The 24,720-nt window shown below is 45.4% G+C and overlaps 1 protein-coding gene across 1 annotated transcript in view; it reads right to left on the bottom strand.

Moving 5' to 3' along the window:
- syne1a (spectrin repeat containing, nuclear envelope 1a) overlaps positions 1–24,720 on the bottom strand; it is a 131,654-nt gene that overhangs the window by 52,144 nt on the left and 54,790 nt on the right. The window contains exons 61-88 of the mRNA XM_071516808.1: positions 23,624–23,788; positions 23,021–23,193; positions 22,607–22,760; positions 22,175–22,318; positions 21,363–21,527; positions 20,786–21,103; positions 20,055–20,210; positions 17,089–17,259; positions 12,889–13,215; positions 12,504–12,656; positions 12,210–12,377; positions 11,508–11,684; positions 9,980–10,126; positions 9,619–9,744; positions 9,324–9,500; positions 8,869–9,134; positions 8,138–8,294; positions 7,545–7,943; positions 5,670–7,268; positions 4,497–4,834; positions 4,195–4,339; positions 3,528–3,746; positions 2,320–2,603; positions 1,932–2,097; positions 1,594–1,749; positions 1,212–1,364; positions 497–679; positions 147–284 (exon numbers count right to left, since the gene is read on the bottom strand). Of these exons, the coding sequence (XP_071372909.1) occupies positions 147–284; positions 497–679; positions 1,212–1,364; positions 1,594–1,749; positions 1,932–2,097; positions 2,320–2,603; positions 3,528–3,746; positions 4,195–4,339; positions 4,497–4,834; positions 5,670–7,268; positions 7,545–7,943; positions 8,138–8,294; positions 8,869–9,134; positions 9,324–9,500; positions 9,619–9,744; positions 9,980–10,126; positions 11,508–11,684; positions 12,210–12,377; positions 12,504–12,656; positions 12,889–13,215; positions 17,089–17,259; positions 20,055–20,210; positions 20,786–21,103; positions 21,363–21,527; positions 22,175–22,318; positions 22,607–22,760; positions 23,021–23,193; positions 23,624–23,788 (6,924 nt within the window). The remainder of the gene's footprint in view (positions 1–146; positions 285–496; positions 680–1,211; positions 1,365–1,593; positions 1,750–1,931; positions 2,098–2,319; positions 2,604–3,527; positions 3,747–4,194; positions 4,340–4,496; positions 4,835–5,669; positions 7,269–7,544; positions 7,944–8,137; positions 8,295–8,868; positions 9,135–9,323; positions 9,501–9,618; positions 9,745–9,979; positions 10,127–11,507; positions 11,685–12,209; positions 12,378–12,503; positions 12,657–12,888; positions 13,216–17,088; positions 17,260–20,054; positions 20,211–20,785; positions 21,104–21,362; positions 21,528–22,174; positions 22,319–22,606; positions 22,761–23,020; positions 23,194–23,623; positions 23,789–24,720) is intronic.

The raw sequence follows: 24,720 nt of genomic DNA, 5'->3' as shown, positions 1-24,720 counted from the left end.
AAAAGCATGCATCCATCAGAAAATAACTCTAAATCTGCATTACTTCACCAATTGCCCACTAGAACAGCAGCTCCCTGGAATAACACGTCTTCAGACATTTTAAAGACATGCACACACCCTGCTGTGTGACTCATTAAGACTCTCACCTGGTGTGCTCTGATTTGCTCCTGCAGCTGGGAAGCAGAGCTCCAGATGATGTTACCAGTGACCAGGGCCTCTGCCTTTTCCGTCCAGCCAAGAATGAACGACTTCATCCCCTTATATTCCTCCAACTGCCTCTCCGCCTGTTCACAACAGAGAGAGGAGGCAACCACAAATGAATGAATGGAGGGACTGCTGGGAGGATTAATAGATAAATTAATCGCTAAATCAAATATAGTGCATTTTCATTTATTAGGCCAAAATGCAAAAGAGTCAAGATTGGAAATTTGTCTTTGTCTTTATAGGTTCTATATATGACCAGGACAGGCATGGTGGACATGAATGGCTGTCTCACCTTCTTCAGTCTGTTGGCCCTGTCCTGGGCCTGCTGTGTGGTGTGGCGCTGCACCTCAGCCAGTTTGGCCACGGCGTCGCCCAGCTGCTTACACAACAGAGGGTTCTGCTCCCCAAACTCCTGCACCGCTACACCTAACTCTGCCAGGGAGCGACCACAGCCTTCGCACTCCTCACAGAGACACTGGAGAGGAGAGGAGAGGAGAGGAGAGGAGAGGAGGTGGGGGACAGAACATTATTAATCAGAGGGTGACAACGTGAGATAAGAAAAATGCAGGGTAGGGGAGGAGTAGTGAAGTGGAGAAATATCAAAGAGCAAGGGGAGTCAAAGCGAGAGGAAATATTGAAGAGTAAACGTCAGTAAACCTCGCACCCCATGTGGCTATCTCTGTCTGTTTGAACTGGAGATGTGTGGGGGGTTTTTTCCACAGTGTAGGCTTTAGGGGCCTCTTAACAGAGAAGGGCAGACGAGAGAAGATAAGGGAGGGAAGAAAAGTAAGAGGAGAGGTGGGGTAAGAAGAGGGAGGAGAGGAGGAAGGGGCTCAGACTCCCATCTGGAAAACTGCTCACAAAAGTGGGTCACTATTGAGGGCAGAATTCAGCTCATGCCATTCCAACACACACACGCGCTCATTAACCTCAACATCTGCAGAATGAATAGCCGGTTTAACGAGGGCTAATTGCTTATTAATTAGTCAATCTGTCTGGTTGATTACTTTGGTCTCCTCTCTGGCCTCCTCCAGGTCGGAAGCCTTGTCTCCCAATTTCAGAGAGATGGTCTTCAGCTTCCCCTCAATGTCCTGCAGTCTGGAGCTGAAGTCCTCTTTCACGTCTCTGGTCTGCTGCACCTCCCTCTCCCTCGCCTGGACCTGCAGCAGATGGCGGAAATAGTCAGTGTCAAATACTACTAATATAGTCATTCTATTATTTTAACACAATTAGGTACTCAGGAGAAGCGCCTCAGTAACAGCTGGGCTCTGTTTATTCGTTGGTTCGCTAGTTTGTTTGTTTGTGTGTAACGCTTTGCAATACGCACTGTTTAGGAGAATTACGGTATGTGCATTCACTATAATGTTAACTGTATCCAGGAGAGGGTACCTGGTCCTCAGCGGAGCCCAGGGCCAGAGCCACCTCAGCCAGCTGCATGCTGAGCTCAGAGGGCAGACCGGCCTGCAGCTCCTGGTACTTGGACTGCTGCAGCTCTGTCATACGCTCCACACTCTGACGCCTGCTGATGACCTCACCATGCGCAGTCTACAACACACAACAGCAAACCAAAGATTACAAATCCAAGTCTTATTAGTGATGTGATACCTTATTGATCTCCAAAGAGAAATTCTCTTTTTGCTTGCTGTGTCTTGCTGAAGGGCAGTCTCCCTACTCACTCCACCACCTTGCTGTGTGCTTGCGTGTGTTTGTTTTTGTGTTTGGCCCACCTCTAGCTCTTGCAGCAATGAATCCAGGTCTGCAGTGGGACTCAGCAGTAAGCCACGAGTGTCTTGGATCCAGCCTTTGACCAGGCCCAGCTCCTTCTCCACCTCCTCTCTCTCCCTCAGCTCCTGCTGTACCTGAGCCCTGCTAGCTCGCACCTGCAGGACAAGGCTGGACAACACAGAGAGTTAGGAGATGATTGGTAATGGGATTACAAAATTATTGCTAGCATCAAAGTAAAGCACAATAAGGGATACTATTAAAGTTATAAAGTTATAAGCCAAGTTGACACCCTTGCTTCCCACAAAAAAAGTTGTTTTTGAAGACATAATCATCTGTGTGTTTAAAATATGGACTGATGAATTTTAGGTCAATTTTTATATTTTTTCTCACCTCTCATATTCCTCCTGCATGCTCCTGATCTCTTGCAGGCATGGCGTCTCCTCTCGTCCATTCTCTATCTTTCTCTCCATCTCCTCCTCCTCCTCCTCTCCTCTGAGGCTGCGAGTGTGCTGCCCCAGCAGGGCCAAGACGGACTGCTCCCTCTCCACCTCCAAGCCGAAGGAGTCATGGTACTCCAGCAGGCTCTGGAGCGCCGCCCTGGTGGCCGCCTTCTCCACCGTGCTGTCTGGGACACGGCCATGGAGGTCTATGGACACCGAGCGCACCTTCTCCATCTGAGGGACGGAGAAGATTAAGGACGAGGATTCAGGTTCAACTTACATGTTTAATGTCCTCAGGATAAGGGAATCTTTACCATAGCATGATGCAGTAAATATATGGTGAATAGATGACTGATAATGTTGAAGAGAGAGGAGGATCATTCCAGTGGGCTAGTATATTTGCAATGTCTGAGTATCTAAGTAAGACCGCAGCTTCTCCATTTGATGGACAGGTATCAATCCCAGAGAACTGTATTATTGCTCATATATTTCACTGTTACTCTCTCTAAGTCTTATCTGTATTCTGTGTCACTGTCCAAGGCAGAAACCAGAGTCAAGAGTGTACAGAATGACATCATGTCCATCTGAACAATGGGGCCACAGAGAGCCGGTGGACAACAGGAATTTGCCACATACAAGGAAGTGAGCATTTCCTACAGTTTGACCTCATTTCCTTTTAAGGAACAGTGCTTTGTGGGAATTGTGGTGAGTTGGAGGCTGGTAGCTTTCATGCTCGAAATAGGTCAGAGGGCGGGAAAATGCTTCACGACACAGCGTTTTGGCGGGAGTGTACCACTGGCCTGAAGCCTAGAATTACATCACAGTACACCCACCGGTATTCAGTTGCTGCTGTGTTCGACCTAAATCTACGCAGGAACACTTGACTGTTGTAATAGTCTGCTGTAAGATCCATGTAAGCATAAAACAGCTTTGTCAGTAAATGCTGGCAGTTTAATGGAGTGGAATGTACGCACACTGGCAGTTAGCATTAGCCACCATACATATGCATGCATGAAGACGCATTCACTCACATATGTGCTCACCCATGCAGGAACATATGGATGCACACATAACACCACCCACACACACACACACACACACACAAGTACAGGGCACCATGCACAGTAAACAATCAACAATCTATCCATCATCTCTTACCTTCTCAGTGAAGTTCCTCCACTCCCTGGCTGTATCCTCCAGTGCCCTCTCCTGGGCTCGGGCCACACTGCAGAGCCTGGTCCAGCGTTGCCATAGCGATGACACAGAGTGGCTGGTGACGGCTTTGCTGGACTCAGAGCTGACCTGCTCTAACTCTGCTGCCTTCTCCCTCACAGCAGTCAGGGGCTCCTCAAGTGTATCGATCTGAGTCACCAGGGACTACAGAGAGGGAAGGGAGAGAAGAGGAAAACGACTGAAAGTCGACAACAGATCCACACCAGTGTTTCCCACAGAAATTTATTCTTGGCAGTGAGGGAAAGCATTTAGACCATGGGACACTAAAACTCTTCACTGAAACCAATGTTAATGAAGTTCTTTTAGGTGGGTTGGCAGCTCCTTGATGCAGGGTGAGCCAACACACCAAATCAATAGTAGGGAAACTGATACAAACACAGAACAGAATAGGAAAGAATGCGCTAATGGGGTACACAATCCAATGTTTACATATTTAGCTGCAACCACTGCCAACAGACTCTAAAATGGGAGGAATAACCTGACAGTAACAGCCACATGTGAGATAGCAGCACCTAATGAGGTAGCTGTATACTGCAAATATGCAGATGACGGATTTGTATCTCTGCATTATGAGTGGCAGACAATTTCCTACCTTGTATCTCTGACACTTGTCCTCTGCCTCCTGGATATTGGCTGCTTTAGCTGTGGAGAACATGGCCATCTTGCTTTCTGCTTCATTCATCTGTCCAACCAGTGTCTCTTTCTCATGTTGGAAGGACCTCCATAGAGCCACACAGCTGAGAAAAAACATGCAAATTACAGATTATTACTGAGTGAGATTTAATTTGAAAATATGTAGAATATATACATGCCAACTGCATTCATACATCACCTGCCCCCCCCACATAAACATGCACAAATATTGGACATCTGAACTCATACAGAGACACACACCTCTGCAGAAGCTCTCTGTGAGCATCCAGTTGCTGTTTGACTTCCACATTTCTCAGCTGCGTTGCCTCGACTTTTTCTCTTAGCTTCCTCATCACTCCCGGTCCCACACAATGCTCCAGCAGAGGATCCAAGGTCCTCAGCTCCTCTAACCCAGCTGTGAAGGCCTGCTTTTGGGCTGAGATTTCATCCAGCTCCCACACACTCTCAGTCTGGTTCTCCAGCTCCACTCCCAGGCTGGCCGTCTGGAGGAAAGCCCCGGCGCAGTCCAGCCATTTCTGGGTAGACTGCTGGGATAAGTGGTGCCTCTGGACTAGGGAAAGGGCTTGATCCACAGCCAGCTAGGACATACAGATGATGGTCCAATAAACTTCACTTCTTGTTTCTTTATTTCTCTATATGAAGGGATTCTTTCTAAAAAAAAATATACATCCATTGTGTGGCCAGAAATTCACACATAAATCATTAAAAATTCAGCTGGTCCCATCAGCAAAAATGTTACAATTACAAGCTATGGTCTATTAAGTTCAATAATATTTCATTGTGAGTTTTACTTTTACATCAGTTATCATTTTGTGATAGTAGGTGTCACTTTTCCCAAATGGTAGATACCTCATTTTGAAATGTGAGTTTTCGTTCGTCCACTCCCCAAAATGTCAAAGGTCAAAAATCCCCTAATTAGGGAATGAAGTAAGTGGTGAACCCTCTTTCTCTCCATTGAACTGTACTGATTAGAAAAGTCTCTAATACTTTACTCTACCTTTCACTATTATTCACCATGAACCACAGTGGAGGGAAGCTTTTGGGATATGGTATTTAACCACTTTAAATCCTCATGAGGGTTATAAATTAATCATCACTTAAGTACTTATTCAAACTTTATAGCATCTCTGGACTGGTCTGTCAAATGTTTCGGTTCAGCTCCCCTAAGCCTATTAATATTGATACTATGGGGGAACAGGGGAAGGAAAATAATATTCAGTAGGTTCAAGTCATGAATGATGGATCAGATTCATAAGAAGTAGAGGATTTGAACTTCCCCATTAAATTTCATTACTTTAAGAACTTTCCAATCAGTTTTGATAGTTTGTATTATTTACATGCAATGTCACAGAACTTCTTGATAAGAGTATGTGTGGAAAGAACAGACAATTATGAATGTTACTGTAAACTCACCTGTTTAGTGTTAATTTCTTGTTGAACTTCAGCTCCCAGCTTGGCCAGCTCCTGTAGTTTCTCTTCTACTGGAAGCGTCTCCTTTCTACTGCTAAATCTCTGCTTCTCTCTACTACCCAAAGCATCTCCCACCCTCAATCTGCTTTTCACTTCTTCCTCTACCATTTTCACTCTCCTCACTTCCTCTTGTACCCGCTCAACTCTGACCTCTGAAAGGGTCAAAGGCTCCTCAAATTTGTCCTTAATATTCCTCAGCCACTCCAACACTTTTTCAATCTCTCTTGTGAAATCTTCATTCTTTGTGATATTCTTTTCACTTTCTGCGATACAATTTTTTACTTCCAACCGTAAAGACTGCAGTGATTTTTGCCTCGAGGTAATTTCCTGGATGGCAGAAGGGTCAAAGTTCAGACCAAGGCCTTCAGTTTGTTGATTACATTCTTCTACCTGAGAGCTTACACAATCCACACTTGCAAGCAGCGAATAAAGACTTGTTACTTTATCCATGGCACCTTCGCTTGTGTCTGACTTGAGTCTGTCCAGTTTCTCTTTCACACTCTTTAACTCTGAATCCAGCTTGGTTGATACTCTGCTGTGCTCAACCACTGTTTTCAATGAATCATCTAACTGTTTCATTTTCTGATCAATTGTCCTTTTCAGTGTGTTGTGGAGGTCGACCAGCTGCTGTGTCTCTTCCGCTCGGCATTGTTGGCCCCTAGTGAGAAACCCCTCGTTTTTCCCATTAAGTTCTCTCACGGCAGGGCTAATATGAGACAGGCTTCCGTTCAGATTTCTGTATTCATTATTTAGACGAACAACTTCCTCTTCACCGATACTGATAGTCTGCTTCTCCAGATTGTCATACTGCTCCTGAAGTTCCTCCAGTGCATTACGAGTGATATCAAAGAAAGTGCTGAACTCTTTTCTCTCCAGGAGTACTTGCTGGACCCTGTCTCTCTTCTCTTTGGCTAGAGCTAGGATGCTGTTGTACTGCTGAGGCAGGGCGTTGAGCCTCTCATCCAGGTAGCAGTGGTCTATCTCGTTCAGAGTAGGGAGGATCTCCTGGCCTATTCTTTGGACGATGAGGAGGAGGTTCTCGTACTCTGAAGCTTGTTCTAGGACATTCTGAAAGTTAGACAGTTGTGTTTGCAATTCTGAGACGTCATCGATGTTGGTTAAATTGATTTCAGGAAAGGTAATGGCATCTGCCCGTCTCAACCAATGGCAAGTCTTGTCCAGGTCAACCTGGAAGTACTTCCTGGAGGTCAAGGCTTTGTCTAAGTCTGTCAGACGCTGGGTGGTCCTCTGCAGGGCCATCTCAAAGACCGCCTGTAGCTCCTCCAGTCTCGCCAGGGTCTCTGTTCTCTCCTTGTCAGAGGCATCTCTCTCCAGCTCTCGCCCTTGTGCCCAGAGAGATGCCAGCTCCCCTTGGTACGCCCGTAGGCCACTCTGGACTACCCGACATGCAGCACCCTGCTTGGCCAGGTCTTCAGGGAGGAGCGCTATGTGGTCGTCTATCAAAGCCTTCCTCTCCTGCTGCTGGACCCAGGACAGCGCTCTCCCCAGGCCATGGAGGAACTGTGTCCTCTCTGTGAAGGCCTAGAGAACAATAATAAAGTATTACATATTAAGTTCTATATTTGTGTAAAGTATGATCAGAAACAATGTGGGGTTATTTTCAATTTGTTTCTCGAAGGTTTTTAGAAGAAACTCAGGGCCTGTATAACAATTACAATTACAATTTACAATTTCACATTTGGCAGATGCTTTTATCCAAAGCGACTTACACATGAGATTTTCATACAACACAAGCAAGGTTCTAGTTAGGAGAGAGCAACGAGTCATAATAAAAAAGAAAAACATCCAGCTCTCTACCTTACTGAGGTACTTCCTCCTTTGGGTCACCCGAGCCCCCAGAGCCTCCACCTCGGTCTGGGCTTTTTCAACGAGCTCCTGCAGGCTTCTCTTCTCACTCAGGCCCAGCCTGGAGGCCACAGCCTGGGCCTCGCTCACTGCCTGACCCAGCAGCTGCTGACGTGCCTCCAGTTCTACGCACACACTCAGGTGGTCGAACAAGAAGCTCTGGGCCAGATCTGGGGGAGGACTGGTTTTTAGGGCAGAGGTAAGCGCAGGCCGCTGCTCCTCCACCCACTCCCGGGCATCCCTCAGCTGGGTTTCCACCCGCAACAGGTCCTCCAGGGTCTGTGCTGAGTCCTGGATCTTCTGCTGAATCAGGCCCTCAAGCTGGGCCCAGCGCTGCTCCAGGTGTCCCACCTGGGGAAAGGCAAAACAGAGAGTATAAGACTGGGAGAGCAGCAATGAGTTTACAATAGTGTGAAGACACAAAAGTCCAAAAGCAATTATTTTTATATTAATAACATTTTCTTAATGTATTGACATAACTTTCCAATATGATTAGCACTGTGTAATTGTAGCATCAATACACTCATGTCAAGACAAAGTTAGACCTGTTGCTTGACCAGCTCCTTGTCCAGCAGGCTCAGTCGGGGCAGGACGGCTTGTCTCTGGTCCCTTAGCTCTTCTAGAGTTCCTCTCTGCTCCTCCAGGTCACTGGACAGCTTCTTCAGAGCCTCCAGATGCTCACTGGTGCTCTCTGTGTCCGCCCTGGGTACACACAGACATGGGTTGAGGGATATCAGGCTTATAATTTCCATTGTACTTGTGAAGAATAAAATTGAAATAAAGACTATTCTGCCATCATTCAATTCAGCGTTCTCCTTAATGATACATGCAGCATGGAGAGAGGTAGAGAGCAGAAGGAATAGTGTAGTTCTCTCTCTAACAAGGCTTATATGCACAAGGCCAAACATCTCCTAGACAAAGCAACGGCTCATGATCACACCACTGTCACAGGAAAAATACAGCACTTGCCTAAAGAACAGACTCTCCTTTCTGTTATTAGTTTCACATATAATCACATGAGGACACATACTGATCAATATTCTAAACAAAGCAGATAGATCCAAGCCTAAAGCAAAGACATACAATGGCACTTTTCTCCACAGAAAGCAATGAGTGAGATGGCTGCAAGAAGTTTGTGTAACTTCTATATATACACACACATTTAGTCTTGTTATCATAAAAACTCACATAGTATTCAAAACTACAAGGATCAGGAACACAAAAAAGTAGAAAAACCTTCAGCAAACATCACATCCCCCCCAAAAAAGGCTGATACCTGGCCAGGTAGTCCCACTCCCTGGACACTTGGTGGAAGAGTTCCTCCACAGCCACCACGCTCTCCTGGTACTCCCCGCTTCGCTGCATGTCCTCCCCCCGCTGGGCCTCCAGCTCCTCTGCCCTCTGGCCCAGCTCCGTCCAGCTCCTCCTCAGACCCCCTATCTCCTCCAGGGCAGCGGAGTCCTGTCCTTCAGTCAGCCCAGCAACGGCCTCACTCAAGTGGGTCACATCAGACTGACGCTCCCTGATCATCTGGAGGAACTCCTGCAGGATTGATAGCGGAGAGTGACAACATATGAATGTGTATTTACAGTATATTAAAACTACAAATAAATACATATTTAACACACACATCACAGTCACACTCACTTTTGAGATTTGAGTCTATTTATTTATCGTTAAACTTGCTTAAATAAAAATTGTTTGTCAAGAGCATAAAACCCTTAGACAGACCTGCGCCTTGTCTAGCTGGTTCTGTGCGATCTTGGGCTCCAGTTCTGCAGGTCTCCTGGTGAGGTTCTGGAGCTGCTGCTCTGTCTCTCTCAGCTGGACCTCCAGATCCGCTTTCTGCTCCTCAGTGTCCCTCCAACTGTCTGCCACCTCCTCACAAAGCAGCATACGCTCCTCGATCTAGACACAAAAAAGACAAGGGGGTCAATTCAGACATACAAGAAAAACCTCTTTTGGTTAACACATCTACTTATTGCAGCCGGCAAGAATATGATTGATATGTGATATGATAACTGACCTGGAGTTTGACCTGCTGGATGTCTGCTGCGGTCTCTCTGACCCTCGGCTCTGACAGGTCGCAGGTTGAACACACAAGCTGGAGGTAGGTACTGGCCTGTTCCTGCAGAGCCCGCTCATGCTTCACCTGCCAACAATGAAGCCATTACAGGTGAAGGACTAAACCTACTACACCATTCCTACTAACAGGCTTTCATTAAATGTTCATCCATATCTATCAGAGTTGTGCCAAACAAAGTAACAATATGTCTAAAACGTAGAAATCAATAAAAGCAACAAATTGATTATGAAAGTGAACTAAAACCCTTGCATCTATTAGCAAACTAACTGTAAGAGGTGGTTTTGAACAGTAGTATACTGACCTGCTGTAGCGCCCCCTCCAGGCTGAGAGGAGGATGTGCGGGGGGCTCAGGTTCTTCTGAGACAGAGGTCAGCCAGGTCTGACACTGCTGCAGAGCATCCTGCAGACTCACATGTCTCTCTAACTCACGGTCCAGACTCTGATACACCTGCAAGGAACAGACGGGGAAATGAAAGAGTTATCAGCATCAATCTCATATCTCCAAAAAGTCAACTTTACAGGAAATCAACCCGAGAAAAACACTATTCAATAATGGATTCTGAACGAGTTTCATGACTTTTATGGTCCTGAAACTCACTTAACATATAACTGACTACTCACGTAAGGATCAATTCAAGTAAAATTTAAGTGGATGAATAATGTTTTCTAATGACAGCAGCAAAAAAACATGTAATAATACAAATACAAATATAGACGGAAAGAAACAAGAAAGGGTACTGAAGAAAATGCTAGACTGCACTGCTCTGAACCACAGTAGTACACCTAACAGTATAACATGCGCCAAAGACACACACAGATTAAAAACCATTAGCTTCAACATTCCAACGAATAAAGAAATCCCCCTTGATGTCATTAAACTATACAACCCTGACAAGTAAGCAGTTATGCTGCTGTATTTGACAGGTGTTGAATGTAGAGGCGTCCATGCCCTACAGGGGAGAGCGAAACAGCAGGGTCTGATTGACAGTGTTAATATGAGAGCCCAAGGGGGAGGGGCAGTCACTGACAGACATGTGTTGGCACACTGCCTGTCAGAGTTGGCAGAGGCTAGGAGGTTGGCAGGGTGGCAAGGGGGCGGCAGAATATTAGAGCCGGGCCGGGCTGGGACGAAGTTGGCAGCCATCGTTAAGACTGGAAGCGCAGTTGTAGAGCCGCCAGCAGCGTGGCAGTAGAGTGTAGCTGGATCACACAATGCCAGATTGGATGTGCGAGCGGAGGTGGTGCGCTGGGAGGTGAGCTATGATGACAGACTAGAGGTTGCCAAAATGACAGAGCGGGGCTGGATTAGAGGGCTTGCCAGATCTACTGAATAGCGGTGTGTGACCATTTTTGGCTCCGGCATGAAAAAGTGGAGTTGACAGGGGATGCGTGGAGATTAATATGGGGAGATTGAGAGAGCGATTTTGGCTGGTGGAGTCCGTCTGAGCATGGCTGCTGTTGAGCTCTGCTTTGGCAGCCTTAATTGGTTGTGCCCTCTACATTGGCAGAGAAGGGCCGTCTTGAGAGGAGGGCTTAGGTGTCAGAATGGGTTAGGATTAAGTGGATGCCTAGGCTGTTGGAATATTAACAGCATGGATATGCAGAGTGTGTGTGTGTATGTGTGTGTGTGTGTGTGTGTGTTGTGTGCACATCCGCAGATGCATGGGTGTGTGTGCATGCAATTCACGTATATGTCTTACATGTCTTAAATTATACATGTGCAAAATCCATTCCTCCACTTACTCTACAAGTATAGAATACAAGTCTTTCTCTTCCTCCCTTCCCTCCCTCCCTCTTCCCTCCTCCTTCTCCTCCTCCACCTCACTCACTCTCTGCGCTGTGCTACAGATGGCAGAATAGCTGTCTCTGGTGCCTTGCTGGTGAGCCTGGACCTGCTGTCTCAGCCTGCTCTGCACACGCTCAGTGCAGCCTTGCACCAGGTCGTCTCCTCGCTCCTTCAGGCCTGCCAAGCGATCCTCGAAGCTGGCGATTTCCTCCATGATGGCCTGGGGAGGACAAAGGAGCCAAGCAGACTGGGGTTAGTGAGAGGGTCTGGGGGTGAGGTATTAAGAGGATGAGAGCCTGTCCAATGATCAAGGACACTGGGTATCAGAACAGACTGACACCACACAGTGTGGTCAAGTGCCATTAGACAGGCCTGGATGGATGAACTTGAAGGAAGGTCAAATCATTCAGACAAGAACAGTGGTTATCTGCATTTCGGTTGACCAATATGGGTTTTGAAGGCTTAGTCCAACACAGATATTTTTGGATTGAAACGCACAACAGCTAATATTTCTGCAGATATTCAATTTCTTTAAATTTGACCATTTTCATGTAAAAGACATACAGTGAACTGATATATTGGTCTAAGCCTAATCTGCTAAATGCTGGTAAACGCTGTGAAATTTCAGTGAAATCAAATGCTATGTTAAATCAAATAAGTATAAAAGTATAAATCTAATGCACACTGTATCAAATGTTACAGACTGAGCTAACAACAGCACTATTCAATTGACGTGATTGGTCACCTTGTGCCTGGCCAGCTGTTGAGTGGCTGCCTCCAGGCCGCCGCCCACAGTGGGGTCAGGGGTCACCATCCTGCTGGACATCTGGAGCAGCCAGCGCTCCACTTCCTGGAGTTCGCTGTGGTAAGCTTCCTGTTCCTTCACCTGGCTCTCCAGATTCTGCACATGGGCCTGGGTCGCATAATGCAGGTGGGTGAAATCAATAAGGGATCATGGCCTTTGGCTGGATTGATCTACTAAGTCTATTTCATGGAAAGAGCAATTGTTCCAAATATTTTGCACAGTCAGTATTCTTACCGTGGCGGTGTTGCAGAGCTCGGTGTAGTCATTGTGCAGCCTGTTCATGTTGTCTCTGATGGAGGGGTAGTGAACGGAGGCCAGGAGAGCTTCTCCCTTCTCCACCACTGACCTTACGGCTCCATCATGGGACTGAACCATCTGCAACAGGGCCTGAGGGACACAGTGAACAAGATGTTATCAGCCTGAATCACAAAGTGGGACTGTAACAGCGAAAAACGTCCCCCCCCCAATTGAGATCCCGTAGATTTGCCCAATTTTCTCAAATGAAATTCTGGTGTAGTTATGTAGTAGAGCTTTAATACTAGGCTCTGAAACCTTTACTCATCATTAGTTTACAAACAGGTCAGGTGGTGAGGAACCACACAGAGAGTTGCTGCTGTACCTTGTACTTGGCCAGCTGTGCTCTCCGCTGGTACAGCTCAGCCTTGGGCTCCACCGGGGCGCTGAGCAGAGCCCTGGTCTCCACCAGCCACTGGGCCTGAGCCTTGTACCGGTCCTGGAACTCCTTAGCTAGCAGCACCGCCCGCTCTAGAGAGCTGTGCTCCTGCCTCAGCCCGCCGGCCAGCTCCTCCAGCTGGGCGAGCCGCGCCTCCACCTCCCCTCCTAAGCCCTCGGCTCCAATCTCCTCCAGGAAGCCTGCTGCCCGCTCCGCCCGCTCCCTCAGGGATTTCAGGAAGCCGTGGCCCTGTTGGAGTTCAGCCTGGAGGGTCTGGACAGCAGGGGGAGAGCAGAAATACAGACTCAGCATGGGTGCTTCCAGTATGTTATAATCATTGCTTTAAACGATAGGACCTTGAACAAGAACATGTTGCCCACTGCTGAGTTAGAGACAAAGCAATACAAGGTCACCTACTATGTAGTTGTGTAAAAAAACACAACAGATATCCTCTAAACTGAGGAAATCCACTTATGATATTGTAGAATGGAAGATCTGTGTGTTAAGATGTAGAGCGCTCTACATCCGAACACAGTATCACTCGTTTCTTTGTTCCTTCACCTCCAGCGTTGCCCCAGCCACCCAAGGCCAGCCTGGCAGTGTGTTTGGGAGGCTTTGAACCCATCAGGTAGGCTGACACCTGCGTGCTGAGACGCGGAGAAGACCGAGCGGTCAGGGTGTGGAGAAACCACGGTGAATAATATGAAAGGAGGACCCAATTATAAGGACCCTTAACAGGCAGCAGTAGCAGCAGGGGTTTCCAGGGCAACCAAAACACACACACACACACACACACACACCCACACACACACAGAGACTCCACTCGATGGGACGCCATCTAGCTTTCATCATCAGTCTATTATTGCCTGAGTAGAGAGGAGCTTTACACTGCAACAACCCCAGGTCTCCAGCTACTGCTGTTGATAATATAATAACAAGATCTGTGTCTGTCTGCACACGTCCATGGTCCCCGTTTCATATGAAGCTGCAGGCATGTTCATTACTCCAATAACAATGCCAGCATCCCTGCATTATGGCTATGAGACACTCAACATGTCCCAATATCATACAAATGTGTATTGTTAATAAGTGAGCTATATTAAGTCTATAGTAAGTATAGTAAGTCTATAGCAATAGCTATGTGCAGCAGATTAATTTCCCTATGGCTCATTATTTCCTACACATATTGAAACATCTGCTCTAGTCTCACACCTGACATTTAATATGCTTGTTAGCAACATCTCTACATAATGTATTCAAGTTGTGAGGATCGTGTTAAAGCCAGTGGTCAGTAAGCAAGCAAAATGGTTCTTCAGAGGCTGACTGTGGACCATATGGTGCATCACTATTTGAAGGACCATTCAAACCTCTAAACGGTTCTTCATTTTTGTATGAAGAACCACTTGCAGTTCAATTCAGCACCTGGTACTTCCATAAAGAACCAAAAGATAATTCAGTGGTCTTGCCTTAAAACAACTTTCACAGGTTGGTCTTACAATCTGTGTAGCTGTGGATAAAATTATTAACTGATGTCACACTATTGAATCTCCACCATACTGGCTGCTGATAGGATAAAACTAAGTAGATCAAAATAACAAACCCTCTATGGTCATTAAAATGTTCTTTTTATACAGGTGATTTCAAATATTTATTGAACTCTCATAAGGGTTCTAATAGGGTTCTCCACAGCATCAAAAAGAGTTCTGTTATTGCAGAAGCCAAAAGAACCAATAACATCTTATGATTCCATCAAGGTCTGCTACACTGGAATATTTCTTTGGCTTCGAATGTACCTGCACTGTGTCTTGTCTGCACTGTGATGTTCTGCAGCTAGTGTGTCCTGTATTGTGTAACTGTCTTGTAATGCGTCAGCACCGATTAACCAGGTCGAATTCCCTGAACCCGTTGCACTTGGTGAGTAATTATAGTAATAGTGATTCTGATTCTTATGCTGCATCGCTTCTCAAGCTCTGTCATCTACTAGAACGCATCCACTGTGGCACTGTGTGTTCCCTGAGTTCTATTATCGACTGACATGGAAGAGATACCGGAGGCAGGACATTATTAAGGTGAAACCGGTGAGCAGTCTATTAGCCATGCTGTCATTGTCTCTCTGCTCTGAATACATGGACTGAAGCATAACAGCAGCAGTGTTTTCCCTTTAATTCTTTTAACAGTGGTGTGTGTGGGGGGGATTTTGCTTTTGGTTCAGCATCTGTCCATGTTTCTATTCCAATGTTTGATCTAGTGCCATTTGTAATGCTAATACAACTGTATTTTTCTGATAACAACTTTGAATGTCAACGCTGACCTATGCTTGTTTATGTGTTCTGGGGGGAAACGCAAGCTGTATTACAGAAATTAACGGTGGCTCGGGGCAAAATTGCCCTTGAAAGTTTATAAAATGCCTGTGAAATTAAAAATGAGGGGGTAAAAAATGTCCCAATAATTAGGAGCACCCTTACTTTGCATTTTACCCTGTTCACATTTTTTTAGTTGAGTTGTTAAATATTTATACATGAATGTGACTACTGTTCCCCGTGGGCCACCAAAATTTCCCCCTAAAAGTACCACAATGGCCCTAAAATTCAGATCAAGGGGCCAAAAAATGTCTTCTGAAAAAAATTGAATTTCTTACCCTGCTGCATTATCACATTGCCTTAATTTTCACATTTCTTGATGGCAAATGTCTAGCTGTGGTTTGCCGACCGCTGCGACTGCCGCGGAAACAGTGGTCACACTCTTTTACAATTACAACTCAGTGTTAAATGAGGCCTCGGTTCAAGTAATAGCCCTTGGCATTGCTATATTGACAACTGGTCCTAATGTCAATGCATAATCACCCCAGCTCACTGAAGCGCCTCGGAGTTCTCGCTACAGGAGGATGACTAAGTGGCAGAGCGCTGGCGTGTCATCTGCAGTGCGAGCAGGACACATGTGGTGACAGCATGTCTTCTGTCCCTATGCAGAGACCGAGCATCGATCCCAGACATGGATTACTGCAAAGCCCACACCAGATGACGTACTGGAGATGTCTATATGTGTGTGTGTGTCACTGTGCATGTTTGCAAATGTGTTTTTGTAAATGTATGCAAGCGAGACAGACAAAGAGAAATGAAGAGAGATTGCAAGACACATAGAAAGGAAGAGGAAAAAAACGCATGAAATCACTGAGGCTCAATGGATTTGAGAGTTTGCTGCAGCTTGTTAGTTAGCACTTTGTATGGCCTTTGTGATATGAGTAGAGTGCTTTAGGAGAGAAATGTGTGTGTGTGAATGTGTGAGCATGCATACACGCGCGTGTGTGATGTGAAGCGGTAAGGGCACCGCATCAATTACAGTGTCTGTGCCAGCAGGCTCCTGACACCGGCGCTTCTTCATCCTCTGCCTCACAGTGGGGGGTCTCTCCCGGCTAGCGAGCTTCCTCTAAAGCAGCACCCGCTTTGTCTTCATAAAGAGCCGATCGATACACACATACTCATCCAATCCTCTTCACACTCAATATGAACTGTGCCAAGCAAACTATAGTGGTGATTTTCTTTTTATTGCAGAGTCTGTGTGCGTGTGTGTGTGTGTGTGTGTGTGTGTGTGTGTGTGTGCGCGCGTGCGTGTGTGTAAGCAGGGCTATTTCCCACCAACGCCCATTTGACACAAAGAGAAACTGCTACAATTGTGTCAAAATGGAGAGTTTCTGTCTGTCTGGAATACTATCCAAATATTATAGGTACACTGAATGCTTTGCTAGCTTTGCAGATTGTCCATGCAGATTTTGCTGGCTAAGCTTAACTGCCAGAAAAAAATCGGTACACTTAAAGCTTTGATGGTACAAACAGGTACCTTATGCTGCTTGGCAGAAGAGTAGATTAGAAAAGGACATTTCTGCTGGCAAGGATATTGGACTCAGATGAGTTTATGTTAAAAATTTTCCACTACAAACTGGAGTCTTGCAAGCTCATCAGTTTGCTGTAGCACATTACCAGACGTCTGTACAGATTTGCTGCAAACTGTTCAGGGAGCTGTACCGGCTGCAGCGCCTTGTATCCAAACGTCTCTCGACATATGGAGGTCCGGAGGTGTGAGTGTAAAATTTTAACCATCCAACCACAGGTGTAAAGACTGTAGAGACTCATGTAAATAAATGCATACCTCTAATTTCTTCATCTTCTTCTCCATGGCAACCCGGTCCAGCGGCTCAGAGCTGTCAATCACTGTTCTGAAGTTCTTCTGAGTCGAGCTGAGCCAATCAGAGAAGGACATGCAGAGGTTCTCCGCCTCTTCGATGCTCCTCAGCTCCTCCTGTAGCTGCTTGATGGTCTCCTGAAAGATGATTGGATAAGAGGTCAGGGTGCGAGTTTTTCAAGGCTGATATTTTTGCTGAGGAGAGGATATTTTATGCCAATATTCAATATCATTAAATTCAGTATTCAGTTTTTACCACCAGAATTCTATTCTTGTCAGGGTGGAACACCTCTGAAACAGCAAGAAGACCATCATGTGACACTAAAACTCTCCATTGAAACCAATAGCAATGAATTCTACCTAATCAATGGCAGGGAAACTCAACTTTTCTCAACTAGAACACAACCTTTAAATGAAGAATTAATGCACAAAAATATTGTTTAACAATTGCATCAACAAATAAAATGTGTAAAGAAAATAAAATTTAATTACAGGTTTTATAAACTGTTTTTATGTTGGGATGGTCATATCGGCAGTGGACCACATGACTGGTTGATATCTATACTATACTGTATAGTTAATAAAAGGCCAATATTGGCTCAATATATTGGCAAACCGATATATTGGTCTAACCCTAGTCAGCAGTACATACCTTTTCACAGTATGAACTGAACGGTGAACAACCTTGCAATTGCTGCCTTATTTTAGTGGCGGAGGTTATCACTGTTGCTCAGATAGACTCCCACAAGTTTAACTCTGTTTGGTCAGGGGAAAATCCAGAAAACTCTGTCTTTGAAAGTCTGTCTCCCTTTCTCTGAAGGGCTGACATGTGTCCCAACAGCGTTTTACTCTGGCCAACTGGGACCAAAAGAGCTCTCTGATCAGCCATCAAAAAAGAAAATATCCATTTTTCCTCCCCTTTCATCTGCTGAATGTCAATAGCTTCACTACAGGGTGGAGAGGGATTTTATGTTTTTGAGGCATTATCCACTTGACTGAGATTTGGAGTCAATACCGCTATGAAGATGAGGAGGGTTTCTTGCTGGTTTTGACACATTATTCACTCAACGTGCAAATCCCGTGGTGAGAAGCTCCAATTAGCTGATAGTGCTGAGTGCACACCTTTCCTGACAAGACAGAGGTAACAGCTTTCCACCTCAAGCCCATATGGCCCCCACTTCACACAGTATAATTACAGGCACCCATGGAATGAGAGGGAAATAGAGATTGGAGGGGTAATGCTATGTGTTTGGGTATGTGTGTGTGCGCAAGTGTTTGTAAGTATATGCATGCTTGAGTCAATTTTGAGGGGGAAAGGATGTGTGTGTGTGTTTGTGTGTGTCTGTGTGTGTGTGTGTGTGTGAGTGAGAGAAACAAAGTGAGGGAGGGAGGGGGAAACACACACACACACACACACATACACACACACTCAGAGGTGTTACTGAAGGTGTAAAAATCAATGCTGTGCAGGCAAAGCCTTTCCACTCCTGGTGCTGGGTGTGAGATTGCCTTCTGTAGCGTTTAATTACAGCCTAAGCCCCAGACCAGAGGAGCCCCATTGATTTTCCTTTAGTCTCCCCCAGAGGAGCTGACAAATAGAGAGGCTGGATCTGAGTATACAGTACAACACAGCCTGGGCTCACAGGCATAACTCTCCAAACTACTTCAATGGGGCGTTACAGAAACAAAGTCCCAACTCTCACCGGAGCAAATTCCATGGCAAGAGAGCAAGGCCATGTGTGGGAAGGTTACTGTACACAGAGGCAGTATTCAGCTGTTGGTGTTACGGAGCGGCATTCAAAATGTTTAAAAGGGTGCAGTTCTTACATACTGCACACCCCAATTTATACCTATCTATCATGTTTAAACTAATAATCCACCACATTTTCATATAAATAAATGTCAGTTTTGCTGCTCTCTATCTCCAACAAATATGACACAAAAGTGATTCAAACTGTACCAATTTATGTTTTTTGTAAAAAAAAAAAAAAAAAAAAAAAAAAAAAAAAGAAATACAATGAGAGTTATGAATGTAACTGCGGCTCTATAAATTCTGGATGACCACCAGAGTTCTCTGTCGTGGAATCTTGGCAAGAAGATTCTAGAAGAACAGATTCCACGGGCATATGCAGAGTGATGATGTCATCAGCTGTCACGCTTGTCTTTGTTGGTATAATTTCTCAACCTAAGCATGCATAGGACAATATTATCCAGTGTTAAACACTGCCTCTGACGGTCATCCAGAATTCATAGAACCGTAGTTACACTCGTAACTCATGTTACTTTGAAATAAATAGAAAAATAACTGGGTATTTAGCATGACAAGCGATAGCCACCATGGCTGAACAGACCAACAAAAGATACAGAAAGTCAAACTCCATCAACAGTCCAAGGAACAAGACGTCACAATACTGGCTACACTGTTTGATTGCCAAGTGATCTCTGGGAAGCAAAGTGCAAAAACCCCACAGCAAAGACCACTTATCACCAAAGATGTCACCAAAATAAAAAAACAGGTATCTCACATATTTCCACCTTGACACATAACTTGCTGAGAGGCAAATTTCCAATCAGTATCACTCTGTATTGAGATATGTTTTGACAGATACACTAGGTCTCCTTCACACATCAACACATGAACACACCATCTAGAGTACATACAAATTTGAATCCCCTACAGAACCAACATACATACGTATGAACAGTTTAATTCCAAAATGAGATATCCATCATTTGGAAAAAGTGATGCTTACTCTTACAAAATGGTTGCTGGCAGGGAAATAAACAACATTATGACTTACTGTCAAACTTATGAGTCTTCTTGATGTCTTAGCTTACAAAACAGTTTTGTTTTTAAGGATGGAAGCATTTGTGTAACCATATCAATATATGGATATGACCTGCAAATCACTGAACAGCAGAGTGTGCCCCACCTGTATGTTGAGCAGCAGGGCATGGTACCGGGCGGTGAGCTGGGTGGCAGTAGCGCTAACACGACCGCTGATGTGGGTTTCCTCCAGAACCTGCTGGGCCAGGGAGGAGAGGCCATCGACTTCTCCCTGCCGCGCTAGCACTGCCTCAAGCCACCCCTGTTCACAGCGGACACAAACAGAGGTATGAATCAGCATAGTCTACACAAGTCTAGTCAACTTTATTCATCAATTAAGTGTCAGTTAAGTTCTTTACAGACAACAAAGGGCATGAATACAGACTAACACAGAAGATAAAAACAAGAAATAAGCACATTACAAACTCCAAGATATGGGGCCAAAGCTTGTGTGTGTGTGTGTGTGTGTGTGTGTGTGTGTGTGTGTCTCCTTCCAATTGCAGGGAAGAAGAAATAGTGAGACTGTCTGACTCTGTGACATCCTGACATTGGCAGGAAGCTCGTTCCAAAGGGAGGAAAACACTTTGTCCCCAGCTGATTTCCTTCAAATGCATGCTGTAAGTGGAGAGTATATGCATAGGCTTGGGAGTAAGAAAATCAGTGCTATATTGTGGTGCAAGGCCATGGGATGCTTTATAAGTTGGAGGTAGGCCTTTATAATCAATATGTGCAATTACAGGAAGCCAGTGAATACAGACTGAGTTCTGAATACGTTGGATATTTCCAAGCAAGGAGTTGGGACAGCCGAAAAGTAGCCTCGCTGTGTCTGTCTCTAACCTGGAGCTGCTTCAGCTGGGCCTCCTTGGTCCTTCTGTCTGACCTCCGATGACCTCTGATGTTAGCCTTCCTCTCCACCTCCTCCAGCCACTGGGCCAGGCTCAGGAACCTCTGGCCCATCTGCCTCAGTCTGGCCAGCGTAGCGCTCAGCTGGGCCCGAGTCTCCTCCAGACGGCCCTGGTAGGCCCCCCACTCCCGCTGAGCGGTGTCCAAGGCTCGGTCCTCAATCTGGGGAACACCCCAGGGGATCACTCGCTCTCTACTGGTCAGCACAGAGGAGAGCAGAGACTGGCCCTCTGAGCAGCGCTGCTGCATGACCTATGAGGGGAAAAAAAGGGAGAGGAAAAAAGAGTTGTGTGACTGAAAGTTTAAATCAGTTCAATTGCATAAAAGGACAAGAAGAGTCCAAAACTTGACCTAAAGGAAAACAGCTGCACTGAGTGTACAAAATGTTAGAAACATCTGGATTGTACAATGGATTGTACATATGGGAGTGCAACACAATATTAGGAAGCTGTTCCTTATATTTGTATACTGAGTGTTTGTGACATTTACATTATATTCCCAGTGTTATTACCTGTAGCTGTTGCAGTGTCTTCTCTAGTGTGTCCACATTTCCCTCTGGATGGGACAAGGAGGCCAGGGTGGCCTGCTCCTGCTCCAGCCAGTCCTCAAACACATGTAGCCCCCTTTGGTATTCCTGATGGACCAGCACCAGCTCCTTGGCCTTGCTGACAGAAGCCTGGGAAACAACAGGAAGGAGATACTATTTTCAGCAACAGAGGGGTGAGACACTTCAGTATGTCAGGTACAGTGGACACTTATTGACGAAAATAACTAAAATCCTCTTAAAATCTGAGCTCATTCAAGACTCTTTCATTCAATTCAGGAATGGTCATGTACTGAATACCATGTTAGGCAATGATTCAAACAGGAAACAATATTTAAAAGCCCAATCTGGAAGTGCGATATGGTGCATCCTGTTGAAACAATGCTGCCTCACTATTGACTTTGTTAATGTTTTGATTTACTTGATTGAATGTATATGTTTTTAATTAATTGACTGCACTATTAATACAAGGTCTTGGAGTATATGACAGTCACAGTATGAGTTCTAAATGTATTTTGAAACTGTAAAACGTTTCTTTACATGTGCAAACATGTAAGTGCAACTCAGCTGTATTTTGAATTTAAGATAGATTACAAAAGTTACAAAAATAGTCCATATATAAGTCATACTCTCCAGTAATCTATGTGATTATACCTCAAATTTACAAACCCAAATTAAGTAGGGGTTCAGAGACACATTTTCAAACGGAATTATTAATTATTCAAATACCTACAGAGGAAAAGCAGAATTTAACCAGCGAGTCTGTTGTGGGTAGATACCTTGGCCTTGTCTTTGAGGGTGTTGTATCTGCACTGCAGCTGCTGCACCTCCTGCTGGGTGGTATAATGTTCCGCCATGTTGGAGCCCTTGGTGGCAATGGTCTCCAGAGGACTGCTGTGACTCAATACTTCCTCGTAGAGCAGCTGGAATGAAATAAGCACACAAACACTAACTTACACACACACACATACACACACACTTGATCACTGAGGTGCATCCAACTCCACTGGGAAGCTCTGAGGTGTGAATGTGTCTAGCTGAAAGAGTGTGAAGCAGGGTGTTGCTAAGAAAAGGTGAATGTGCTCAGTCAATTAACCCTGTTCGGAAAGGTTTACAAAGATGTATGCTGACAACCAATATATCTGTCATTTGACACAGATTATATAGCGCTTTCTTTCTGTGAATAGTCAGTAATTAGCTGAATGTGGTACCTTGGTCTTTCCCAGGTTGGCGGTCTTGTCTCTCATCTCAGAGTATTGTCTGTCTGAGCAGCCTAGTGTCTCCTCAACCCGGTCCATCCACAGCACAAACTGACCCACATCCTCCTGGTAACTGGTCCACTGGGACAGAGAGCCTTCCAGCTGACTGTTAAAACCAACATGGTGGTGTAAACATACAGGAAATAAACAGACATAGATACAGACGCGCATATGTACATCCACACACACACACACACACATACAAACCACACAGCAAACCAACCAACAGCACAATTTCTAAATTGAATTGTACCCGTATTGACAATTCTTGTAACCTTTTCAACCGGCTGAAATCCATCAAGTAAAGCGAGACAGATTGTCCCATTTATCAATTGATTGACTGATTGATTGGCTCATGGTCACAACCTTTTACACTGGATGGAGGCAGAGAGCAGGGAGTCCCACGAGTCCTTGAGGTCCTGGATCTGTTTGCGAACCACTGGGACCCCCTCAGCCGAGGTGTTCCTCTGGACGGCTTCTCCCCGCGTCAGCAACATCTTCAGCTGGATCTCCCTCTCCTGACGAGCCGCCAGCAAGGCCTGCAGACAGAGGAGAACGAATAGCATGAGCAATAAAGCTAAAAAGAATTGACTAGGAACAGAAAACATGCCATCTCTATTTAGGTTTCACAGGGTTAACACAGGGCACAGTATGATACTGTATATTTTTAAACTTTGAATGTGTTTGTGTACCTCACTGCATCTCAGATTCCTACCTCGAAGACATTTAATTGCTCTGATGTAATCTACAGTGTTACGGTTATAGATAATGCTAGTCACCTACTGTCACTCAACATAGTGTATGCTATGTGTCAGCATGGAGCACCGGAGCGAACAATCCAGGTACACATGGATGATTTTAGTGTCTATGTTCTCCTCACTTAACGGGCAAGTTGACTAGAGGGCAAATCTCCCAAAAAAATGGTGTGTTCCTTTGATGGATCCCAAAAGGCTCCTTGTCCTTTCTTACCTCCAGCTGTATCATCCTGTCCTCCAGCACGCTCTTATCAGCAGTGGGGGAGAGGCAGGTGTTGAGGACCCTCTGAGCTTCACACACCCAGTCCTGCAGCTCTTTAAGGCCGTGGGAGAAGAGGCGGTGCTCCCCTACGATGCGCTCAATCCTGGAGGCCTTGTCCTTGGGAGAGCAGAGCACACCACCATGAACACAGTCTAAGCGTCGTATAATGGTTTGGAGAGACAGTTTAGCACTGAGTTGAATTAAATAAGAACAGAAGACATTCTAGCGCATAACAACACTGTCTCAATACATTTCCTTTTGTGTTTGAATATGCTTTGAACATACCTACAGTGCATTTCTTTTTACTCACAGAAGTCTCCAGAGACTTCCCCACTCCCATAGCACAGAAACAATGTATTTTTTTCCCAGCCATTACTCATACATCTTTAACATCAGAGTAACCGTACAGCGGAGAAACGCAGAGCTACAATACCAATCTACAAGTGGCAATTTCAACCGATTCCTTTCCTGTTTCCATGTCTGGCAGGGAAGAAGACCTAAAAATAGCACTCCACTAGCTAGCCGACAAAGTAAATAAATCCCATTCATCATCGTTGGGACACTCTCATTGTCCTCCGGTGAGAGAACGGTGCTTATGCGGTCAGTGTAATGTTTTGTTCTACGTCGTATCAGATTAATCATATGAGTGTGACCAATCTGGAGAGCGCTTCAAAAAGGTCAGTTCTCAAGCAGTGATACATTTCAACTCTGGCATTTCAGAAGCGCTTGACTGGATAAGGGTAACCACCATAGTCTTGGCCTTTCTCATGTTGATGAAGCAGCAACCTTAGGGCTCTTTGGAAGTGCAAGAGAAATCATTGCACTCGGGCATATTGGTCCCAGATCCTGAGATTGCCTAGAAGCTGAAACCTGAAACAAGCCTGTTAGACCGACCGTGATTTATGTGCTGTTGCGGAATAGTGCGTGACACAGCAAAACACAGAGAAACAGTAAACAATACGGCTGGACAGAAGGCCCCATAAACAGTTTCCACCTCCGACAGTGCATGCATCAAGCAAGGCACATTTCTGCAAGCCGCAGCTTTCCCC

Source organism: Centroberyx affinis, unplaced genomic scaffold (genome assembly GCF_046629955.1).
Source record: "Centroberyx affinis isolate AG114_WGS23_722 - 3 ecotype Tasmania unplaced genomic scaffold, CSIRO-AGI_Caff_v1 ptg000431l_1, whole genome shotgun sequence".
Lineage (NCBI taxonomy): Eukaryota > Metazoa > Chordata > Actinopteri > Beryciformes > Berycidae > Centroberyx > Centroberyx affinis.
This window is presented reverse-complemented; position numbering and strand designations above follow the sequence as displayed.